Here is a 19,610-nt window from a genome sequence, read left to right as displayed (position 1 = left end):
AACACCACATGTCATTTTAGTCAGCTCTGATGTGTAATCAGCTACAGACACAAAGTATTCTCGGCCCTTCAAGTAGGATTCAAACCAGTTAAGTGCTGTGCCAGAGAGTCCCACCCAGATTTTTAGTCTTTCTAGGAGTATGGCATGGTCGACCGTGTCGAATGCAGCACTGAGATCTAGTAAGACTAAGACTGAACTTCTGCCATTGTCTATGTTTAAGTGGATGTCGTTGAAAACCTTAACAAGAGCAGTTTCAGTGCTGTGGTGCTGTCGAAAGCCTGACTGGAAAACATCAAAGCAGTTATTTACGGTCAAGAAGTTGGTCAGCTGTTGGAAAACCGCTTTTTCAATTATTTTACTTAAAAATGGGAGGTTTGATATTGGCCTATAATTTTTCATCGTTGCGGAGTCTAAACTAGCCTTCTTTAGGAGCGGTTTAATAACTGCAGTTTTTATGGCTTGTGGGAAGACACCTGAGAGTGTAGGGATGTGTTTACAATTTATAAAAGATCAGTGGTCATGCAGTTTGAAATATTTTTGAAAAAGTGTGTTGGTAGAATATCCAAGCAGCAGGAGGATGACTTCAGATGTTGTATAATGTCTTCTAGGCTTCTACGGTCGATTGAATGAAATTGTGTCATGATATTTGAATGGATGTTATTCAGAGATCGGGACAAAAAAATGAACCAGTAGGGTTGCACGGTGTATCGATACTAAAAAGGTGCCGCGGTACCGGTATGTTAAAAACGATACGATTTTGCATGTTTTTAGTGTCGATACTTCGCTGCTCCGCTCCCTGTCATGCTGCCTGCAGGCATGCAAGGGGGCGGGGCTGCCCAGCGCGCTCACAGCAACAGGCAGCACGCGCACTCACAGAGAGTGATCACAGGGGAGACATGCAGGAGCTTTTGCCGACTGTCCTCTGCTTCTTGGAAAACAAGATCCCAGAAGTATCATCTGGAAGTACTTTAATTGGCTATATTGCAGACAGTGAAGGAAAGCCCACTGACCTACAGAGACCCGTCTGCGATGATAAACATGAACACCCCCAAGCTCAATTAATCAATTTAAAGCTGCAGGACAATTCAGTGAAATACATTTTTCTAAAATGAATTACTTCATTTTAAGATGCACATTCTTCAAAAGCTTTCTGTTATGTCAGTTATTCTTTAATCCAGCCATTATTTCACTTGAAATGAGAAGAACAGTTATTTATGTATGTCTATGTATTATTTATAATCCATCCAGTTGAATTTGAAAACTGAGTAATAATTTGTTAAAATATAATTGATGTGTACTTTATTTGATTTGACAGTTGTTGACTACACAGAGATGTTGTTACTACTACTAGGCTTCTTGAATATATTAATATATATATATATGGCAGTAAATAGCGCGAGTTAGATATTGTTGTAATGTTTTGGACCTTTGCCCAAGGAGATTTTCTCGATCTGGACCTTTTGGAATTTTAGTTGAATACCCCTGTACTAGTAGTTCCCTCACTGCTGAGCAACACCCAGTGGGACGTAAGGAGGGAAATTCAATGCAATAAGGCAATTTTATTAACAGTCATTGGCAACAAATAACATGCACAGAAACACACATCATCTCCAACTTATTTGAGGTAAACGTAGATAGCCCCTTCCTTCTTTGAAGCAAACACACACAGGCTTTATTTGACAGTACTCAGCTGTGTGTCCAGGTGTTGCACAATCACCCATCCACCCATGTCTTCCTGGCCACCACAGTGGCATGTTGTTGAAGATTAACAGTGGTGGTAAGACACTGTTTCTGTGGATGTGTCTGCTTATGAGCAGCCCTTTTAGCACGTCTGCATCTCCCTTGAGTTTCAATCATCACCCGTCCCTTTGCTTCAGTTGATTGAGTGAATATAAGACACTTCACGGTACTTGTATTGTTTATTTGTAGATTTAATTGCTGAACCCTTTGAAAAGATAAGCGGCACCATAAAGTGATGAAGGCTATTACTGCTCATCCTTTTTACTCTCCCTGTCACTGTTTTTCACACTTACAAAGACACAGCTGGATGTGTTATCGGTCCTTCTCAGCCCATCAGGTTTTTCTATAGGGATAACAATAACATTTCAGATTTATGGGAACACCAAGAAGGTCTCCGAAAAGCAATAAAGAAGTTATTGGCTGGAGGTAATATCCCAATTCGTGTGGTGACCTTGATTTATCTGGCCCGGCCTCTGTATCACTGCATCACAGCACCTCTCTCCCTCCTCCCTCAGCCTCACCCATGCTGCAGTGAAATCTGCACGCCCATTAAGAGGTATTACTGTCTGTGGTGCAGGTCAGACAAAGCAACATTCTGCTGAATTTGCTTATCTGTCGTGACTCTTCAAATGTTAAAGCAGTTTGGAATAAGCTGTCATAGGAATATCCAAAGGATTTATTGCTAGACAGACGGATAGACGGCAACACAATCTGCCCCCCGTGTTCTTCCTGAATAGACATCTCCTGTTTCCTCCTCTGCAGTCCCACCACATCTTTACTGCTGTTTACTTTTTTTTTTTTCCTCTCTTCTCAGTATCCGTGAATCCTTTCCATCTCGATTTCACCCTTCAACCGCTCTGGTGCCATGGGGGTTAAAAATAGATCTCATCAATATTGCATGTTTTGATTGGTTTAATATTAATGCTAAAATAGTAACAACATCAAATATTCATACCCCAGTGCTGTCCGAGTCTGCTTCTTCCATCCTCCCTTCCCCTCTGCCTTCCCTACCCCGACATAGCTAGTGGGGCAACCTGAAATAGCACGTCTGTTTACCCATATTCCCTTTCTGTGCTACGCCCACCCATGCCCCCCGCACACAGCGTGGCTTTCATAGTGCCATGATATTGGCACTCTGAAAGCCTACAATTTGTATATGTCGGTAGACACAAAGATGTATTGGTGTTGTATCTGAATATTGAACTGTGCCTTTTATCCTTTTAGAGGTGTGATTATTTCACCCTAGATAATCACCGTATCCATCATCACTGACAGTACTCATCCATAATTTTGTCAGAAAGCCATTTAAGTTTCCTCTCACAACCCCGTAAAAAAAACTGAACTTCATGCACAAAGAGATGAATGCGCATCTATTTAAGTTCAATATTACCAAGTTCCTCCCATTGGTCATTATGAAAGTAGTTTTTAATTACTAAAAGGAGGTTGCAGTTCTTTGCTGTGCAGTGATTGACTCCTGACCCGCCCCTGTTCTCTTGTCTGTCTTGTAGGAGTTCAGGGCCTTTGAGCTGCTCAGAAGTGGACTGGACCGCTCCAAGTATCTGCTCGTGAAGGAAGCCAAAATCATTGCCATGACCTGTACACATGCTGCACTCAAACGTCACGACCTGGTGGAGCTGGGATTTAAGGTGCGCTCTTCTTGGTTGACATGCACACAGAAACCTGGTTAAGCTTGTACTGCAGTTACTTTTAAGTACTTTGTTTAAATTGCTGATTCTCTTTCTTAGTACGACAACATCCTGATGGAAGAATCTGCTCAAATTCTGGAGATCGAGACCTTCATCCCCCTCCTGTTACAGGTAACCACTGTCCAGATGTGTTACATTTTAAACTTGTGACGTGCAAGCTTTTAAACAAAACTCCAGCCTTGCCGGAACAGAAAACTCACAGCTTGGCCTAAGCACTGTCATACGTTCTGACATCGAGCTTAGTTTAATCCTTTACTCGGGATTCTGCTTTCTATCACCTGACTGATAGGCTCCAAACACAGTAATGGTGCTTGTCTTTGGCAGTTGTGCCTAATTGTCCGAGATAGTGCTAATGTCTGTTTACAGATGAGACCATTAGGCACATCAGCCCACCCAGCAACCTCGCTAAATCTCCTCTCTTTATCTCTCTTGTCCAGTGATTCACAGTGCAAGCCTTCTGCCAGGTATACGTCACAGAGAAATTGTTCATTCCCCCCCCCCCCCTTCCTTCCCATTCATTATCCAATCATTCAACTCTTATCAGTGATTTTAGTGATTAAATAAACTCTTGACCAGCAATGGTTATGTATCAGATTTGTCTGAGGTCAAGCTCCAAACAACACTTCTAATTAGCAAAACCTGGCAGCGTGAGATAGATGCGTGGAAAGCGCTGTACAGGCCCTTCATGCTTCACTGCCCTCCGGTACTTGTTTTTCTCTGCTGAAGATCTGATTTCACAGCGACTCTATAATATTATCAAGTCGTTAGACAGGACAAAATGTAATAAAGTTCGACAACATGGAGTAGTTGTAGTACACCGGAATTACACATGTGGACATCTGTTAGACTTTGTAGGTTGGATTTCAATTCACGCAGCTAATACACAGACCTGTACAGATCAAAGGGAAACATGATACATTATATACTTTGTAAAATGGAAACGATTAATTTTTTACTGAGGTATTACGGACCCCTGTATTTCATTTCGGTGTTCTCTGTACCCGGTGTTCTTACTACTACTTTCTCCATCTTGCCCTCTTGTCAGAACCCAGAGGATGGCTACAGCAGGCTGAAACGTTGGATCATGATTGGAGACCACCACCAGTTGCCCCCTGTTATCAAGAACATGGCCTTCCAGAAGTACTCCAACATGGAGCAGTCTCTCTTCACCCGATTTGTGCGCCTGGGAGTGCCCACTATAGATCTGGATGCACAGGGCCGTGCTCGTGCAAGGTGGGTCAACTCGTACGGAGCATAAAGCCGTCTGTTTTGACTATCACTATCTGAGTGATTGGTACCGTCTCCTCACGAACAGGACACTGCAGTGTGACTTACTGTGTATCTGTCCTCTTCTCCCACAGCTTATGTAACCTGTACAACTGGCGCTACAAACACCTGGGGAACCTGCCTCATGTGCAGCTACTGCCTGAGTTCCAGGTGCCCAACCCTGGCCTGACCATGGACTTCCAGCTAGTTAACGTGGAGGACTTCAATGGGGTGGGAGAATCCGAGCCCAACCCTTACTTCTACCAGGTCAGTAGTACACACCACAGAACACAAATACACACACGGTACAACTGTTATTTGTACTCCGGACGTCTACCAGTTAGTCTACCGAGCCGACATCTTTAAAAGGGACAGCCGGCACTGCTGAACGGGTGTGATGTTTTGATTACGTGTTATATGCCCCATGAATGAATGAATGAATGAATTTTATTGATATAGCGCTTTTCACAGATAGTAGTATCACAAAGTGCTTAACAGAGCAGACATTTAAAAGCATAAAAAACACAATGTGACCCTAGGGTCAATAAATTATCTACACAGAGAAAATTAAAGAATAAAATAAAAAAAAACATATAACATATGTTATATGTTGGGGCACATATAACACGTGTGCCCCAACCACTGGGAGATTAGCAGCTAACCAGAAAATAAAACTGTTAATGCATTGTGTAAATTAACTAAAACAAAATTGAATAGTGTGACACCTGTGAACACTCATACACCAGTATTCAGTGTGTCTGTAGCACAGGTACAAACACAATCTTAGAACAGCAGAAGTGGTTGTGTGGCAGCTTATACACTCCTTTACATGGATACACACTCATGCACACTTAGTTCCACCAGAGCGGAGAACCATACTCCTCCCAAACCTCTGTTTCCTCTGAATCGGTTGTTGTACAGCAGTTCATTCCTTTTAAAATGTTAATGGTTTAGCTACCAGTCCATATGATATATTCATAACCCCGTCTAGTCTGCAGCTAGCACTGGTCCAGCACAGACCAGTGGTTGGTCCTTCACACCAGGAGCCAGATTGTGTTTCCTCATGACATTGCTGAGACGCTCAAGACTGTGTGTGGGGTTAATAGGGATATGTAAACAAAAACTAAAAGGGTCCCCTTTGGCACCGCACCAGCACAGAAGCCCAAATGTTGCTGTGTTATGCTACTTTGTTCTGCTATTAGTGGTTCTGAAAAACTGTGTTCCTTTTTAATAAAGGATGGAAGCTAAAACTAGAATAGTTGTTAAACAGCAGTTTAGAGGACACAACGGAGCTTGTAGTTGTCAAAAAGCAAAAGTAAATTGTCTGATTACAATACGTACTAATTCTATCAGTTGAGACACTGATTTGTTTATAAGCTCATGGCCAATGAACATATCTCTGCTTCATGAATGTGTGCACGCTCATGTCCCTGAAGCCTTTTATTGTTCTTAAATCCAGACCATGTGCACTTCTCGAGGCACCAGGTCACATGAACGTCGACTCCATTTGCCTGTTGCCATTTTCAGGCCCCTCGAGGGGAATTTCCGCAATCACTCACTATGCCTTATGCACACACACACACATGCATGCACAAACACTCGCACACATTCATGCACTTTCCTAGGAAGCAGAACGAATAAATTGGACACTAGAGAAGCAATTGTATCCAGAGCATGCTGGATGTCTGTCACAGCTGAACAAGCACTGCCACTACCATGCACACGCACGCACACACACTTCACACTCCATGGGTCTGCTTTTCTTCTTCGCCTCATTTGTTAAAGCACTTTCTATACAGAGTCTCAGCCCGTTGATAGTACTTCCCAAGTTGTCAAATGGCTCATGAAGGGTAAGATGCTTATCTAAATCCACTTCTTCTGTTGTTAGAAAGTGGCTTTTCTCAGCCACTATGCTTGTTAGTCAAAGCTTTTCTGCTTCGCAGGCTACATTTAATATTTCGTAAGAGCAGAAATCATTGTGTGCTTTACTCTCAGGTTGACTGATTTGTTACTCTGATTACCTCTTATGTGTTTGTATCTACACCACAGTTTGCGATCCTCTCTCCCCTTCTTATGCCTTTTTATGGGTCTCGGTTTTAGCTCTTCAGTCAAACTGTAGCGCTGCCTCATTTGTATGTTTTAGCTGAATTCAGGCGCACAATTAAAATTAGATGTTTACGGAAATTATCCTAAATGTCAACTGAAGTGGGGACTTCACTTCCTTGATATGATGTAAATCATGTTTAACAAGGAACACCAACTCATACCAAACATTAACTGCCAAATTTGAATGTACAATTTCTATCAGTAGAAACCCGGTTTGGCCATTAACGTTCTGAATTTGTGCCATTTGGAGACCGTTGGTAGGGAAAGAAGAACAGAGGCTATCACTGTTTAGATGTGTTGACTCCAGTGCAGCTGGATCAGGAACTGTTGATGAAGCTGCAGACATTATTATCAAAAGATGTGAGGCTGCAGTCCAGGCTTAATTGAAACCGGATGAATAATGCATACTGTTGCCGTTTTTCTTCTTTTTTTGGTCACATTTGAAAAACAAGAGTGTAGCTTTGGAGCCAGCATGCACATGCTGAGGAATCTGTTGGTTGCATAGTATGTGAGTGATGCATGCAACGTTAGCCTTTAAATGTAGTCACATTTGGAGAACAAGATCTTGTTTTGTTGTCCTGGGGCCATTTGCTGTGATGTTAAAGACAGCGTTGTTTTATTTGTTTCTTTTATTTGTGTTTCTTTGAAAATATATATTTTCAAGTACCTAGTGCTCCTCCTGAACAATCATCTTTATATAGAATATTAAAACTTCTACCAGACGCTATTTATTTTTTTTAAGTCCTGCCTTTTCTAGTTAAAATGTAAATAATGTGATATATTGTCATTATATTATGATCACATTTTGTTAGTCATGAAACTGTAGTACTTATCTGCAGGGGTTCCTAGATTTGGACATTTTGTCCCAGCCTGGCTAGTGGTGGTATTGAGCGTTGTCTGAGGCAATTAATTCCAACCCAAATCAGATGGTTACTCATACACGAATGAGTAGGCTTTTATCTGGCTTAAAAGTGGAACACTTGACAGGCGAGAAAGGACTAGAGCACGATGTTAAAGTAACAGACAATGAGAACAGCAAGGTGTCAAACGCAGCAGACACCCCTGGGTCTGTGATAGGAAGAGAGACCAATGTGTTTGGGCTTTGATTCACTACAGAATTACTGTGTTGATGGACAATTGCTTTTTAATTTCTTTTTCCCAAACAATTTTATTTTCCTTTTCTCATGATTAAATATGATGACATTCATCTTACCTCTCCTTCTTCCTGTGAAGAACCTGGCGGAGGCGGAGTATTCTGTGGCTTTGTACATGTACATGCGTCTGCTGGGCTACCCTGCTGACCGCATTAGCATCCTCACCACCTACAATGGACAAAAGCACCTGATCAGAGACGTCATCAACCAGCGCTGTGCTGGTAATCCCTTCTTCAGCCAGCCTAACAAGGTAAGGACCTCATGCACCAGTCGACACTGGGCACAGTGAACAGTGCTCACAGCTGCATCCAATGATTGAATTGTTTCAATTATTATAAAGCATGGGAAGGGAGAAGTATGTCAAGAGAGAATCGCGATGCATCTAAGAATCTATCAGCTCTCAACTCTCACAAGGCTTTTGCTGTTTCTGCCTCGCATCAGCACAAACGTGCACATCTTCTCTTTCCTTCTGTGCAAGTTAAGAAGTTTTGTACATTTTAACAACGCGTTTTCTCAACTCCTCATTTTTGCAGAGTGACATACAGTATTCCTTTTTTTTTTTTAAGTGGATCTGCATGATTCTCACAGGGTGGAAAATGACTGAGCAGCTCATGGAAGGTCTTGATTCACTGTTCGCTGTTGTAAGCAAAGCAAATTAGTGTAAGTAATTTCACCCTGGCACTCTGACGTTGTTCTGCTCCATCAAATCATAAGACTATCAACTGCTGCAGGTCATAAGACCCAAGCAGAGCAAGAGACTGTGTGCCCTCCGTCCCAAAGAGTTTACACAGCAGCTGACGGAATACCTCAGTAAATTAAACTCACTGAGGTGTGTGTGTGGGAGGAAAGGATTTAGATGTGCATACTTTGAGAGTGGGTGTAAACTCCATGCTGTGTTCATCCCTGAAGAATATTGTTGGATTGTCTTCAGCCCACGGTATCTCCCCCCCCCCACTGTTTCTCTTCTCTCTTTCCTTCCTTTACACTGTGTTAAGTCAGCAGCCCGTTGGCACAGTTCTTCATCCATTTCCTGTTTGTTCTGCTAAATGCTTTTACCCGCTAGCCCGATGTTATGCTTTCCTCTCGCTTCCTTCTTTTTTCCCCCAACCCGTATTCTCTCACCTTTCTTTGGTCTCTGTTCTTCAAGCTTTTTGCTCACTTTACGATGCCACAGACTCTTTCGGCACGCCAGAGAGAGTTGCAAGGTTGGAGTGTAAATGGCACATCACCAGTCATTGTGCAGAGAGTCAGCATGCCTCCAATTATGTTGTGTATGTTTCTGTTTGTGTAGTGTAAGTGGTAAGCAAGGTGGTTATCTCCACTCATGAACTTTCCGCAGTATATATGCCAAAATAGCAGGCGAGAGTGAACACAGCACATCTCTGTCAGCCCAACCTTTCTTCATCGTTTGGGGTTTTTATGGAAACTATAAAGGTAATGTTATTCTGTATTTGTCATATTGTCAACACATATCATGAAGACACCAAACCCTGTCTCTTGATATACTCTAATTCCACAGCACGTCAGACGTACAGCCTTAACAACAGGTCAAAGATTCATCATGTTCTTTTTTACAAAACTAAGACTCGGCTGTACCTGGCTTCGTTAGGACCATTACATTGTTTGTTTCGGTCTTTTCTTGAGAGTTGGTGACACAATTATATGCAGAACAGCCTTGTCTTTTAACGCATAACGGTACAAACTCAAATTGCAGACTGTTAGCGTTTATTAATTGTCCAACAAGCAAGCAGGAAGTGAATCCCTCTCATGGCCTTGTGTGAATGCTGCATTCTACCACCTGCAGGGTTCGAGTCTTTATTCTCCTGTGGTTGTTTTGTATTTTTCGCCGTGCAACGCTGCCTTGTTGCTCCGTCATTCTGACAGCTAGAAAGACATTGTGCTTGGTCATGTTAAATGTCCTGCAATGTTAAGACTTAAAGTGTCATTCATTGTGCTCATGGCCTGAGTCAGTATGCATGCCAAGTAATAAAGTGACAGTGGTGACAGGCTGCTAGACTTGCTGAGAGGAGAAGGGAGGGAGATGAAAGCGAGGCTCTTATGGGAAAATGCTGAGCTGCTGAAAGGTCATGGCGCAGAGCATCGGGCCCACAGTGTGTCTGAGGATATATCACAATATCTAAAACTAAGCAAATGTCAACAGCCATCCTTCTTTATAGCAATGACTTGCTAAGCAGAGGAGGGACAGTTCGCACCAGCCACAGTCCCGAAATCAATCAATCAGTCCCGAAATCACTGGCCTAAGCTGTCTAGTGAATCTCAAAAACAACAGTTGGCATTCATATGTATGCATTATGCATTATTTAGTTTACTCTATGAATTTTACAGACTAGGTCCATTTGAGGTTGCGTTCTGTTTGTGCTGTATATTTTAAGCACCAGTGTTTATTTATTCAGTTCGCTTATTAAAACTTTATTACATGAATGCAAACTAGATTCAAAGTCATTGGATCTGTTCTTGCCACCCAAATCCCAGCCCAGTCCTCACAGGCGGCCAAGCAATCACACAAAGCAATGTTGAAGTTTTAAGCAACTGTGATTAAGTTAATCTGTGTTTAGTTGGTTAAGCACATCAATAGAGTCGAGGAGAGACAAATGAGAAGTGACGAGTGTGTATGTTTAATCTTCAAAGTTCACCTTCTGCATCCCTCCCGCCGTTAATATATGTGGCTGCAAACGCACACACTTTCAGTCAATTTTGTTGTGTGACCGGAACCAGATTATATCCGGATATGTTGACGTGTTGATAGGGAAACATCTTCCTAGCATCTCCCAGCATGCCTTTTCAAGGCATCAAAGCTTTAGACGCACGTGGATATGAAGGCACAAAGGAATGAGACATAACCTTGTTAACGCTGTCATCCCTGAGCGGCTCTCGTGAAAAATTCAATAATCCGTCAGTCTGACGTCTGCACATTCCAGGGTTGTAATTACCATGAATAAGACATAGCAGGAATGATAGAGTTGGGGGGGGGGGGGAGGAAGAGAGTAGAGATCCAAGCTTGACCGTTAGCTTCGAGACGGTACGTCATTATCTTCATGACAATCAGGAGGAGGAGGCCAAGATGAAAGGAAATGACTCTCAGTCAACTAGTTCTATTTGCGACAAAGTGCATCTGTGTGTCTCACGGCATATTCTGAGTGTGTCCGTGCTTCCTTTATGCACAGACATGCATGTGCCAACAATGACGTGACCTCTGTAATTCACTCCCTGGAAGATTCCTCATCAATAACTAAACACCGTGCAAAATGCTACGCCGTGGGGAGAGTTTCTATCTGGGCTTCGTTGTCACTGTCTGTGTGCTAAGAATAACTCCCCCTCAAGTGCCCTTTCTCTGCTAAAGAAGTTGCACTGTTTTGGTTGAAACCATGCAGTTATTGCCCCTTTTTAAGTCTGCAGTTATAGTCTACTCCGACAAAGGGTGCGCTGGAGTGTCTCCGTGTACGCCACATTTGTGTGAACATGTGCAGGCAGTCTTAAAGCAGCTCGTTTGACTTGAACACACAGCCCACGACGCCTCGTACTATTGTAAAACCGACACACGGTTGCCTCTGCTGCTGCACCTGTTCTACATGGCGACAGGAAGACGTAAATAAATATTGGTCTGCTACATCGTTAGCCCCGTCTCTCCCTCTTTTACACGTTCACACACACACACTGTCCCCACACTCCCTTCCTGTTACTTAAAAGGGGGTGAAGGGAGTTCCAGGATCATTTAAAGTTGCATTAGCTAATAACCGCGATCACGGGATTACTTATTTAGAATGTCCGGTTTATTGGTCGGTTGCTGTAGCCCTGGACCTGTGTCCTATTGATCCACTCTACCGGATGGATCTATAGAGGAAAGGCCAATCTCTTTTTGCTGGGCTTTGAATTTTGCAGCATGTGGCCTGTATAATTGCATAGTAGTGTTTTCTTAAGCAGGACTTATGACCTGTTTTATTTATGTAACCATTATTTACACGCAGTCTTACTTTATGCAGGTTTAGGCTGACATTATGACTTCTTACTTACAAAATATAAACACATCCCTCCCTGAAGATGAGATCCTGTAGGTATCGGGTGCGCTGACACTCGGTGCGCTCCAGTCATTAATGCGCAACAAACTTTGATTTACCTTTTGGAGACTGAGATCATTTTTTTCTCTACTTCATTTAAAAACTCCAAAAAACCTTCAGCACATGATTCTCTCGGTCAATAAGGTTAGAAAAGTGAGCTAAACCTTTGAACGGCTTATTTTGCGGCAAGCAGTCAAGCGGTATTATGTCATTTGTGACCCGTTTTCAGTTTATTCATACCCACACAAGTTATCACTCGAATACATAATGCAACACTATATCGGCTCTTTATCCACGATGCAATACAGGCAGACAAGTAGGAAGACAAATCACAGAGTCGAGCAGCGTGGCCCCCAGTTCCTGGGCCCTGAGTCTCAGGGGCCCCGGTGAGGGGCTGATGGCATAATGCCCTCTCAGCCAAATTAGCCCTGCTGGCTGCCCATGTGGCCCGCAGGGATTACAGCATTAACAAGAAAACCCCGGCATCTACTGTATCATGAATATGTTTGTGTCTTTGCAGGTGACCACAGTGGATAGGTTCCAGGGTCAGCAGAATGACTACATCATCCTCTCACTGGTCCGCACTAAAGCCGTGGGACACCTGAGGTAATTACGATTAAGCAGAAAAACTAACCAAAAATAGACTTGTGCTGCTATTCCACAAATACAAAATACATGTTTAATAGGATCTACTCCTTAGATACACATCGTCCAGGGACAACACAGCACACATTTAGGCATTTAACTGTCTCGAAACCCAACTTTCAGGAGGTTTTCTCACTTTGTCATGTGTAACTACTCAATGTTTGCTAAAGGACCAAAAAAAAGACTGTCTTGAAGTCTGTATGAGCTTAATTTGAGGCAGGGAGGATAAAGTGTGCTTCAGGACGGGATCATGCCTGTGGAGCTGACTGTACTTTGTGTTCTGTTTAAGAGAAGCCATTGTGCTCTCATGATTGGGGTGAGACTATCAAACCAAGTGCTTTGCTCTGATCAAAGACATGCCATATAGCAGTAATTAAGAGGCATGATGGTTCACCGAACTGCAGTTATAGGTTTTATGTATTTTTGTTCCATGTCCAATTGCTATCCCCTCCACTATACGCCCATGCGGGGCTTCTCTTTCTCTTAGTCTTCAGCTCAGTCTCCTTATCTCTGTGCTCCCTCTTCTCTTCACTCCCACCTCCTTCCTCATTTCACTGAATGGATTTGTAGTGAAATGGCCTTTCAGTCCTCCTCTGCCATGACATCCTGAGGAGTTCTTCACACCTAATGCGCTCCATTTTTAATACCAGACGATCGAGGCCGAACTCTTCCACAGTACTTCAGCTTTGCCATGCGGGCCTCTGGCTGTGATGTACAGTAGCTGCTGTTGGGGTTGCACCACTCACAGCTTTATCACAGCTGTACAGCCAGTGCATTCACCCGCCCTCACATTGGACAGTCTGTAAATTTGAACCCCAGTGCGAATAATAAGCCATTCCTTTTGTAGCTAAATGCATGCACAACACACACACACCCTTGAGCGTGGTCATTTTACCCGGCAGAGCAAACACTTACAAGCTCTATTTTGTTTTTTCCTCGTCTCACAGATAAAGCAATGAATTGATGTAGCTGGGGGGGGAGAAGTGCAGCGGGCCACAGAGAGTGGTAGTTTATCTTGCTGCCAGCAGCGCCGGCTCTCCTCTCGGTATCATTCATTTGATCTCGTCTTACACACATTCTCAGCCCACACAAAGTGGGGAGGCTGTCAAAAGGCTGTCCCTTTAACAATGTGCTACAACTCTAGTTATCAGTCAGTGGAAGGGTATGCAATAATACCAGAGTCTCTATTCCACTGGATATGTACTTGTATCCAGGACGTTGGGCCTGGAAACCTAGTTTTATTCTTACCACGATGGTATGGTTGCTATGGTAAAAAAATAAAAATAAACACTGCTCACATATGTTAATTCCATTTTTCATAGGCTTTGCTTTGACTTAATATTCATATCTTGGTGTCCGTGACACTTCTGAATGGTCAGCTGCGTGGTTGAAAGAGCAGTGGTTCATGGGAAATCCTTGTGCTGTCCATTGTGTTTCCCCCCCCATACTGGGCTCACTGTGGCGTCCTACCTTACAATCCTCCTCCTGCACTCTCCTCTCCTCTGTCACTGCATCTGTCCTCATGGCAATCTGCTGGCGTGACGCCCACAGGGGACGCAGCTGACCATATGACAAGCTGACCCTTGCTTTGATGGGAGAAGCACTCCTGCTAACGCACACAGGCACGCTCGCATGCAGGAGCACACTCTTTGACAGGGAAGCACAGATCTAGACCTGTTCTGACACACACACACACACACACACACACACATGTGAGAACACACACGCAAATGGTATTTGGTAGACTTCGCCCTGCCATGTCACAGCAAAGGTGGGCGTCTCTCAGTGGTGGCGTGTCCACAGGCTATCATGCTTCATGATTGGCTCATCTCTTCCAGAGCTCTCCACTCATTGGTTTTTAGGTTGTTGGTAGTTTGTCTCTGTGGAAATGTTATGCTTTCAAGCTTCATTTTGTACTGTGCTTGAAATTTGCAGTAAACGTTACATAAACCTACCGTCTGCATACGTTAACTCCATCATAAACCCTGCAGAATGCTTTCCATAAGCCTTTTTTTCCTTCTACATATTCATGGGATTCATGCATATTGTAAAAAATGAATCCTCTTAATCTCAGGAAGTGCTCAGGTGGACATATTCCACATTTTCTGGCTACATTTCAACATGTGTGTCGATGTGTGTTGGTAAGTGCGTGCATGCAAACATGGGTGTGTGCCAAATTCTTGTACATCAAAAGAAAGACAGTTTTCAGTATCGCCACAGCTGCTTGAAAAAGCAAGTCGAGCAGGATTCTGCCATTCTCTAGTCGCTAATCTCTTAATTCTACTGGATGACGAGAACAAATAACCTGTCTGCCCTTTCTTATACTCTCCTACCTCTCTCTCTCTTTCTCTCTCTCGCTCTCTTTGTGTCTTGTTCAGCTCTGCTTTTTGCCTTTTTGTGAATTTATTTTCTGCTTAGCTTCTATGTCTTCCCTCACCTATTGCTGCTTATCCTTCACTAAACCTCTCTCCTCCTACTCTGCACTGCCCCCCCCCCTCCCCCTCCCTTTACAGTCTTTATTTGAGCCTCTCACTTTGATCCCGTTTCTTCAGTTTTTGCCCCTCTCATAGATTTGTTTTTGTTTTTTTCACTCCACAGGGACGTGAGGCGTCTGGTGGTCGCCATGTCAAGAGCCAGACTGGGTCTGTACGTCTTTGGACGGGTGGCGTTGTTCCAAAACTGCTTTGAGCTGACTCCTGTCTTCAGCCAGCTCACTGCCAGACCCCTGCAGCTGCACATCCGGCCACACGAGTACTACAGCCAGGAGCAGCCCGTACGTCAACGCACACACCAGCATCTTAATGTTCAATTATCTTCACTCCAGATCCATATTTGCCAATAACAACTGAGCTTCCTCGTCCACATCAGTCCAGTTCCACATAACTGTTGCACTCTCCAACATCTTTCCACGTCGTTGCTGCGACGGCCCCCTGAATGGCATCTTCTTTCCCTTTTGGTCCTCATTGGTCCCAAGTCTTACTGCTGCTTTACCCACTGGCCCCGGCCTGTTAACAGCATTCAGCAGGGGCCATGTGCAAGCATGGGAAATGCAGCCTGGCTATAATTAACCCCCAGAGGTCAGAAAGCAAAACCACTCTCCCACATCCCGCCAGGCCTGCATGAGAAGACTGTTGTCTGGTCACTGTGTCTCGCTGACTGGCGTGTGTGGCAACAGGGGTGTCTAAAATACCCCCATAGCCTCTGACACTTCCTCTGAGTCCAGAGTGTTCACCCCCATGGGGGACAGTTCTTTAGGGCACACGCATGCGGCCCCTGCTTAGCCCGTCTATCTGGAGTCAGTAAACCCCTGCTGCTTACACGCAGATTAACCCAGAACTAAAACAGGCTACTCAATGTTGCCGATTCCGAAGCCGTTCTAAAGATACAGGATACACTGCTGTTTAATGCTCCATGTGGATATATACACATTTACAGCACTGGTAGATGGTATTGGGCAGACGGTGAAACTTAGTGTGTAATCACACTCAGTCACGTGTCTTGATGTTTTTACTGATAGTTTTGCAGTAATAAAACACAGCTCAGTTTTACAGTACGGGGAGCATCACCCCTGTACTCATGAGGTAACAGCCCAGCAAATTGCATATTCTGCTCGCCTCACTCCCCAGTTTATGCTGTAAAACTCTGTCTGCATACTAATATTGTCAAATTACAACTCCGCATCCCCGACTCCGTTTTGATAGTGTGTGAGCAGCGATCGCTTGAAGCAGCAAGAGTTTGCTTTTAATTAAGGGGTTACCGGGCAGGTGGATTGTAAATTCCTTGCACATTTGCATCAGATAAATTATTTACCAACGTGGAGCCTGCTAACGAGACAGATGTGCGTTTTCATTACCATTCCTCTCACATCATAGACTGGATTCTGAATCGTCTTTCTCTAACTGATCTTTTTTGTTTCCTTCTCACAGAGAGATGCGTCTGGACAGGCAGACCAAATTATCAAGAACATGCCAGAGATGACCAACCTGGTGTATAATATGTACATGCATATGATCCAGACCTCCCAGAAGAACAGACAGGTAAAAGCCTTTGATGAATGCAATAGTGAAGAGTGCCAACAACATTTAAACCAACCAGCAGTGCAGTATTGCTTAATTTCCACCGATGCATCTCAGTCCAGACATTCTGGCGGCATAAACCGGATTTTAAAGTGTGGAAGTGCGAAGCAGAATCCATTCTGCGACTAGCAGAGCGCTATGGAGGACAACAGATGAGGACAATAGTCCGTGTAAAAAAATGCCAAATTAAATGTGTACCAACCTCCTTCGTTGCTGAGTTTGTCTGGTGCAAGGAAGGAGTTTTGCACTGCAAACAGCTTGTTTCAAAGGTGAATGCTTACTTGAATAGCTTCATTGTTACTGACGCCTAAATCGTTACCACAGCAGCCCGAGTAGACGGGGTTAGTGATGTCACAACACGCAAATCTGATCTGATCAATTGCAAATAACAGCGCGGATCATCTGCCTTTTAAGATCTGATTTGAGAACCAAATCGGATTTGCCCGCAGTCTGATCCGAGCCTTGGAAAGAGACTTTGCTTTGATGACATTCTACTTTGCCCTCAACATAGACTATTTCCCAGTAGAATGCAAGTACATTTGATATTTTAGCAATAGGATTATATGAACTCAAGGTGGAAATAATCTTCCTCTACACTCTTGTATCTTTTCCTCTCCCTTGGCTTCGTAGCAGCAACAGCAGAAACTGGCTCTGCCTCCACAACAAACCGAGGCCGACGCTGCGGTCGAGAAAGAGCCCGTCAGCTCCGGGGAACCGCAGGAAGAAACCCCCATGGAACAGGAAGAAACCCCCATGGAGCAGGAAAACCCAGACGGGGAGTCAAACTCCAAGCCAAACGCAGAGGACACCAGTGAGAAGGAAGAACAGCAAGATGCAGTGGGTCGTGCTAAGATGCCAGAGCATCCTGGCAGAGACAGCGACAGCGACGGGGAGGACAGTGGAGGGGAGCAGAAGCAGTAGAGCATCCACATGTGGGACTAGCGTTAAGGGCTTCGGTTATTTAGGGAACCAAGTGGACTGTCCCTTAAGAAAAGATTAGCGGGGAGTCAGTGATTCTGAATGACTTTTCTACTTAAAGGAGATTCTGGTGATAATGTTTCATTCATTTTTGTAAAACATTCAATTTTGTTACTATCATAACTTTTTTTTAATAAAATAAATGCAAATTCTGTATTGTCTAACATGTTTCACTATATGTGCACTCACCACAGCTTATACTGCTCTGAATGAGGTTCTCATCACTCTGACAGACAAACGCATGGTGTAGTCAACATGTTTAAGCCTTGATAAACTCTCTCTGTCATGATACTTCCATTCATCTGCTTCCCTCTGCTTTAAGTACAACTACCAATCTGATTGGCTCCGCCTATACCGGCTACACAAGCTGCAACTAAGCTGCATTTGTAGGTCAGTCGCTCCACCCAAGGGCCAATGTGCATGCTGGGGGATTTCAACCTGCCCTCTGGATGTATACAGTCACTCAACTAGCACGCCTTGAATCCTTTGTCATTCATAACTTTACTAACGTAGAGCTCTGCAGAATCACTTCAGCTGTGTCAGTGTTCAGGTTGAGGTTTTGACGACCACATTTAAGAAAATAATTTCAGGCTTAATATTTGTGTTGCCATTAAAGCAACTGTTCAAACGCCAAGTCTTTGTAGTTTAAACATCAATTCACTTAGAATGAAGAGGTTAACACAGTCCACAGCCCTGGAGCTGAAAACACAGACTGGAAATGCGTTCATTGTCATGCACCAAAGGTTGGTTGGTTGGTTACATCATACGTCAGGTAGGCTGAGAGAACAGGTCAGCTGCTCTAGGCTGGGCCAGTGTAAAGACCTGATGGAGAACCATGTGTTGATAGATGTGCAGAGACATATTCTCTGTATTTCAGTCGAGTGCGGAGCCATGTTACATTTATTTTATCTTCTTGAGAGCAGAACACTCCGGGTCCAAAGTTCTCATGAGTACGTCGGAGTGTCAGGATATGCTTCTGTCGGCCGAAGAAAGGATTAGAATGCGAGGTTGGATAAGGAAGATTATCTCTGTCGGCCGAGTCTGCATCTGCAAATGACTGATGTTTTTGCCATTAAGCCGCACCAGACAAAGACCAATTTACATCACATGATGCTGAAACGTTTATTTATACCGAATGACCAAACTGCCACAATAGACTTTTATGCAGTCATAACACAACATGTTCTTTCAGCCGTATCTCTCATTGACTCAATACAAACCCCATGACAGCAAGCATACTTCTTCTTGAGTCACATGAGTGGCTGCATTGTGTAATTTCCTCCCTCTGCTCAGCCATTCAGTCACTAACTTTTCCGTTTTCTCCCAGCTGCCCTCTTGAGAATTGAGTTGCCGCTCGCACACAACAACTCTGGAAGTCTCGAGAAGGATCTGGAAGACTGGAAGGAATAGCTGCAGGCAAAAAAAAGGAGATCAGGAGCTCACATCCTCCAGAATCTTTCTCTGCTGAAGGTGAACATGTCTTTTATACTCACACGACAGGTATTCATTAGGTTAACAGCTACTTTGCAAAGCACTCGCTTCTAACCTTTGCTGTGGGCTGATGTGTCACGGAGACTAACAGCATGCTGGAAACCGTAAGTGGTCATGAGTTCAGATGGTATGTTATTGTTCTCTTGTAATATATATATATATATATAGATATATATATATATATATATATATATATATATATATATAGATATAGTGTTATAATGTTATAGTATATTATTCAGTCATTTAAAGAGGCTTATGTAAACGTACAAACACAAGAGACACAAGGTGCAAGAGGAAGAATTTAAGAGACAGCAGAAGTGTTTTATTAGAGGTTTTGAGTCCACTTGTCCTCGTGAGATATTATTCTGC

The 19,610-nt window shown here is 43.6% G+C and overlaps 1 protein-coding gene across 1 annotated transcript in view; it reads left to right on the top strand.

The window, feature by feature from the left end:
• The window catches only part of aqr (aquarius intron-binding spliceosomal factor), a 43,638-nt gene extending 25,736 nt beyond the window's left edge, over positions 1-17,902 (top strand). Inside the window, exons 28-36 of the mRNA XM_079286457.1 lie at positions 3,249-3,386; positions 3,486-3,557; positions 4,492-4,679; positions 4,808-4,979; positions 8,052-8,222; positions 12,569-12,654; positions 15,292-15,466; positions 16,620-16,730; positions 17,400-17,902. Of these exons, the coding sequence (XP_079142583.1) occupies positions 3,249-3,386; positions 3,486-3,557; positions 4,492-4,679; positions 4,808-4,979; positions 8,052-8,222; positions 12,569-12,654; positions 15,292-15,466; positions 16,620-16,730; positions 17,400-17,690 (1,404 nt within the window). The 3' untranslated portion in view covers positions 17,691-17,902. The remainder of the gene's footprint in view (positions 1-3,248; positions 3,387-3,485; positions 3,558-4,491; positions 4,680-4,807; positions 4,980-8,051; positions 8,223-12,568; positions 12,655-15,291; positions 15,467-16,619; positions 16,731-17,399) is intronic.
• The last annotated feature ends 1,708 nt before the right edge of the window (positions 17,903-19,610 follow it).

The sequence above is a fragment of the Melanostigma gelatinosum genome (genome assembly GCF_949748355.1).
Source record: "Melanostigma gelatinosum genome assembly, chromosome: 16".
Classification (NCBI taxonomy): Eukaryota; Metazoa; Chordata; class Actinopteri; order Perciformes; family Zoarcidae; genus Melanostigma; species Melanostigma gelatinosum.
This window is presented reverse-complemented; position numbering and strand designations above follow the sequence as displayed.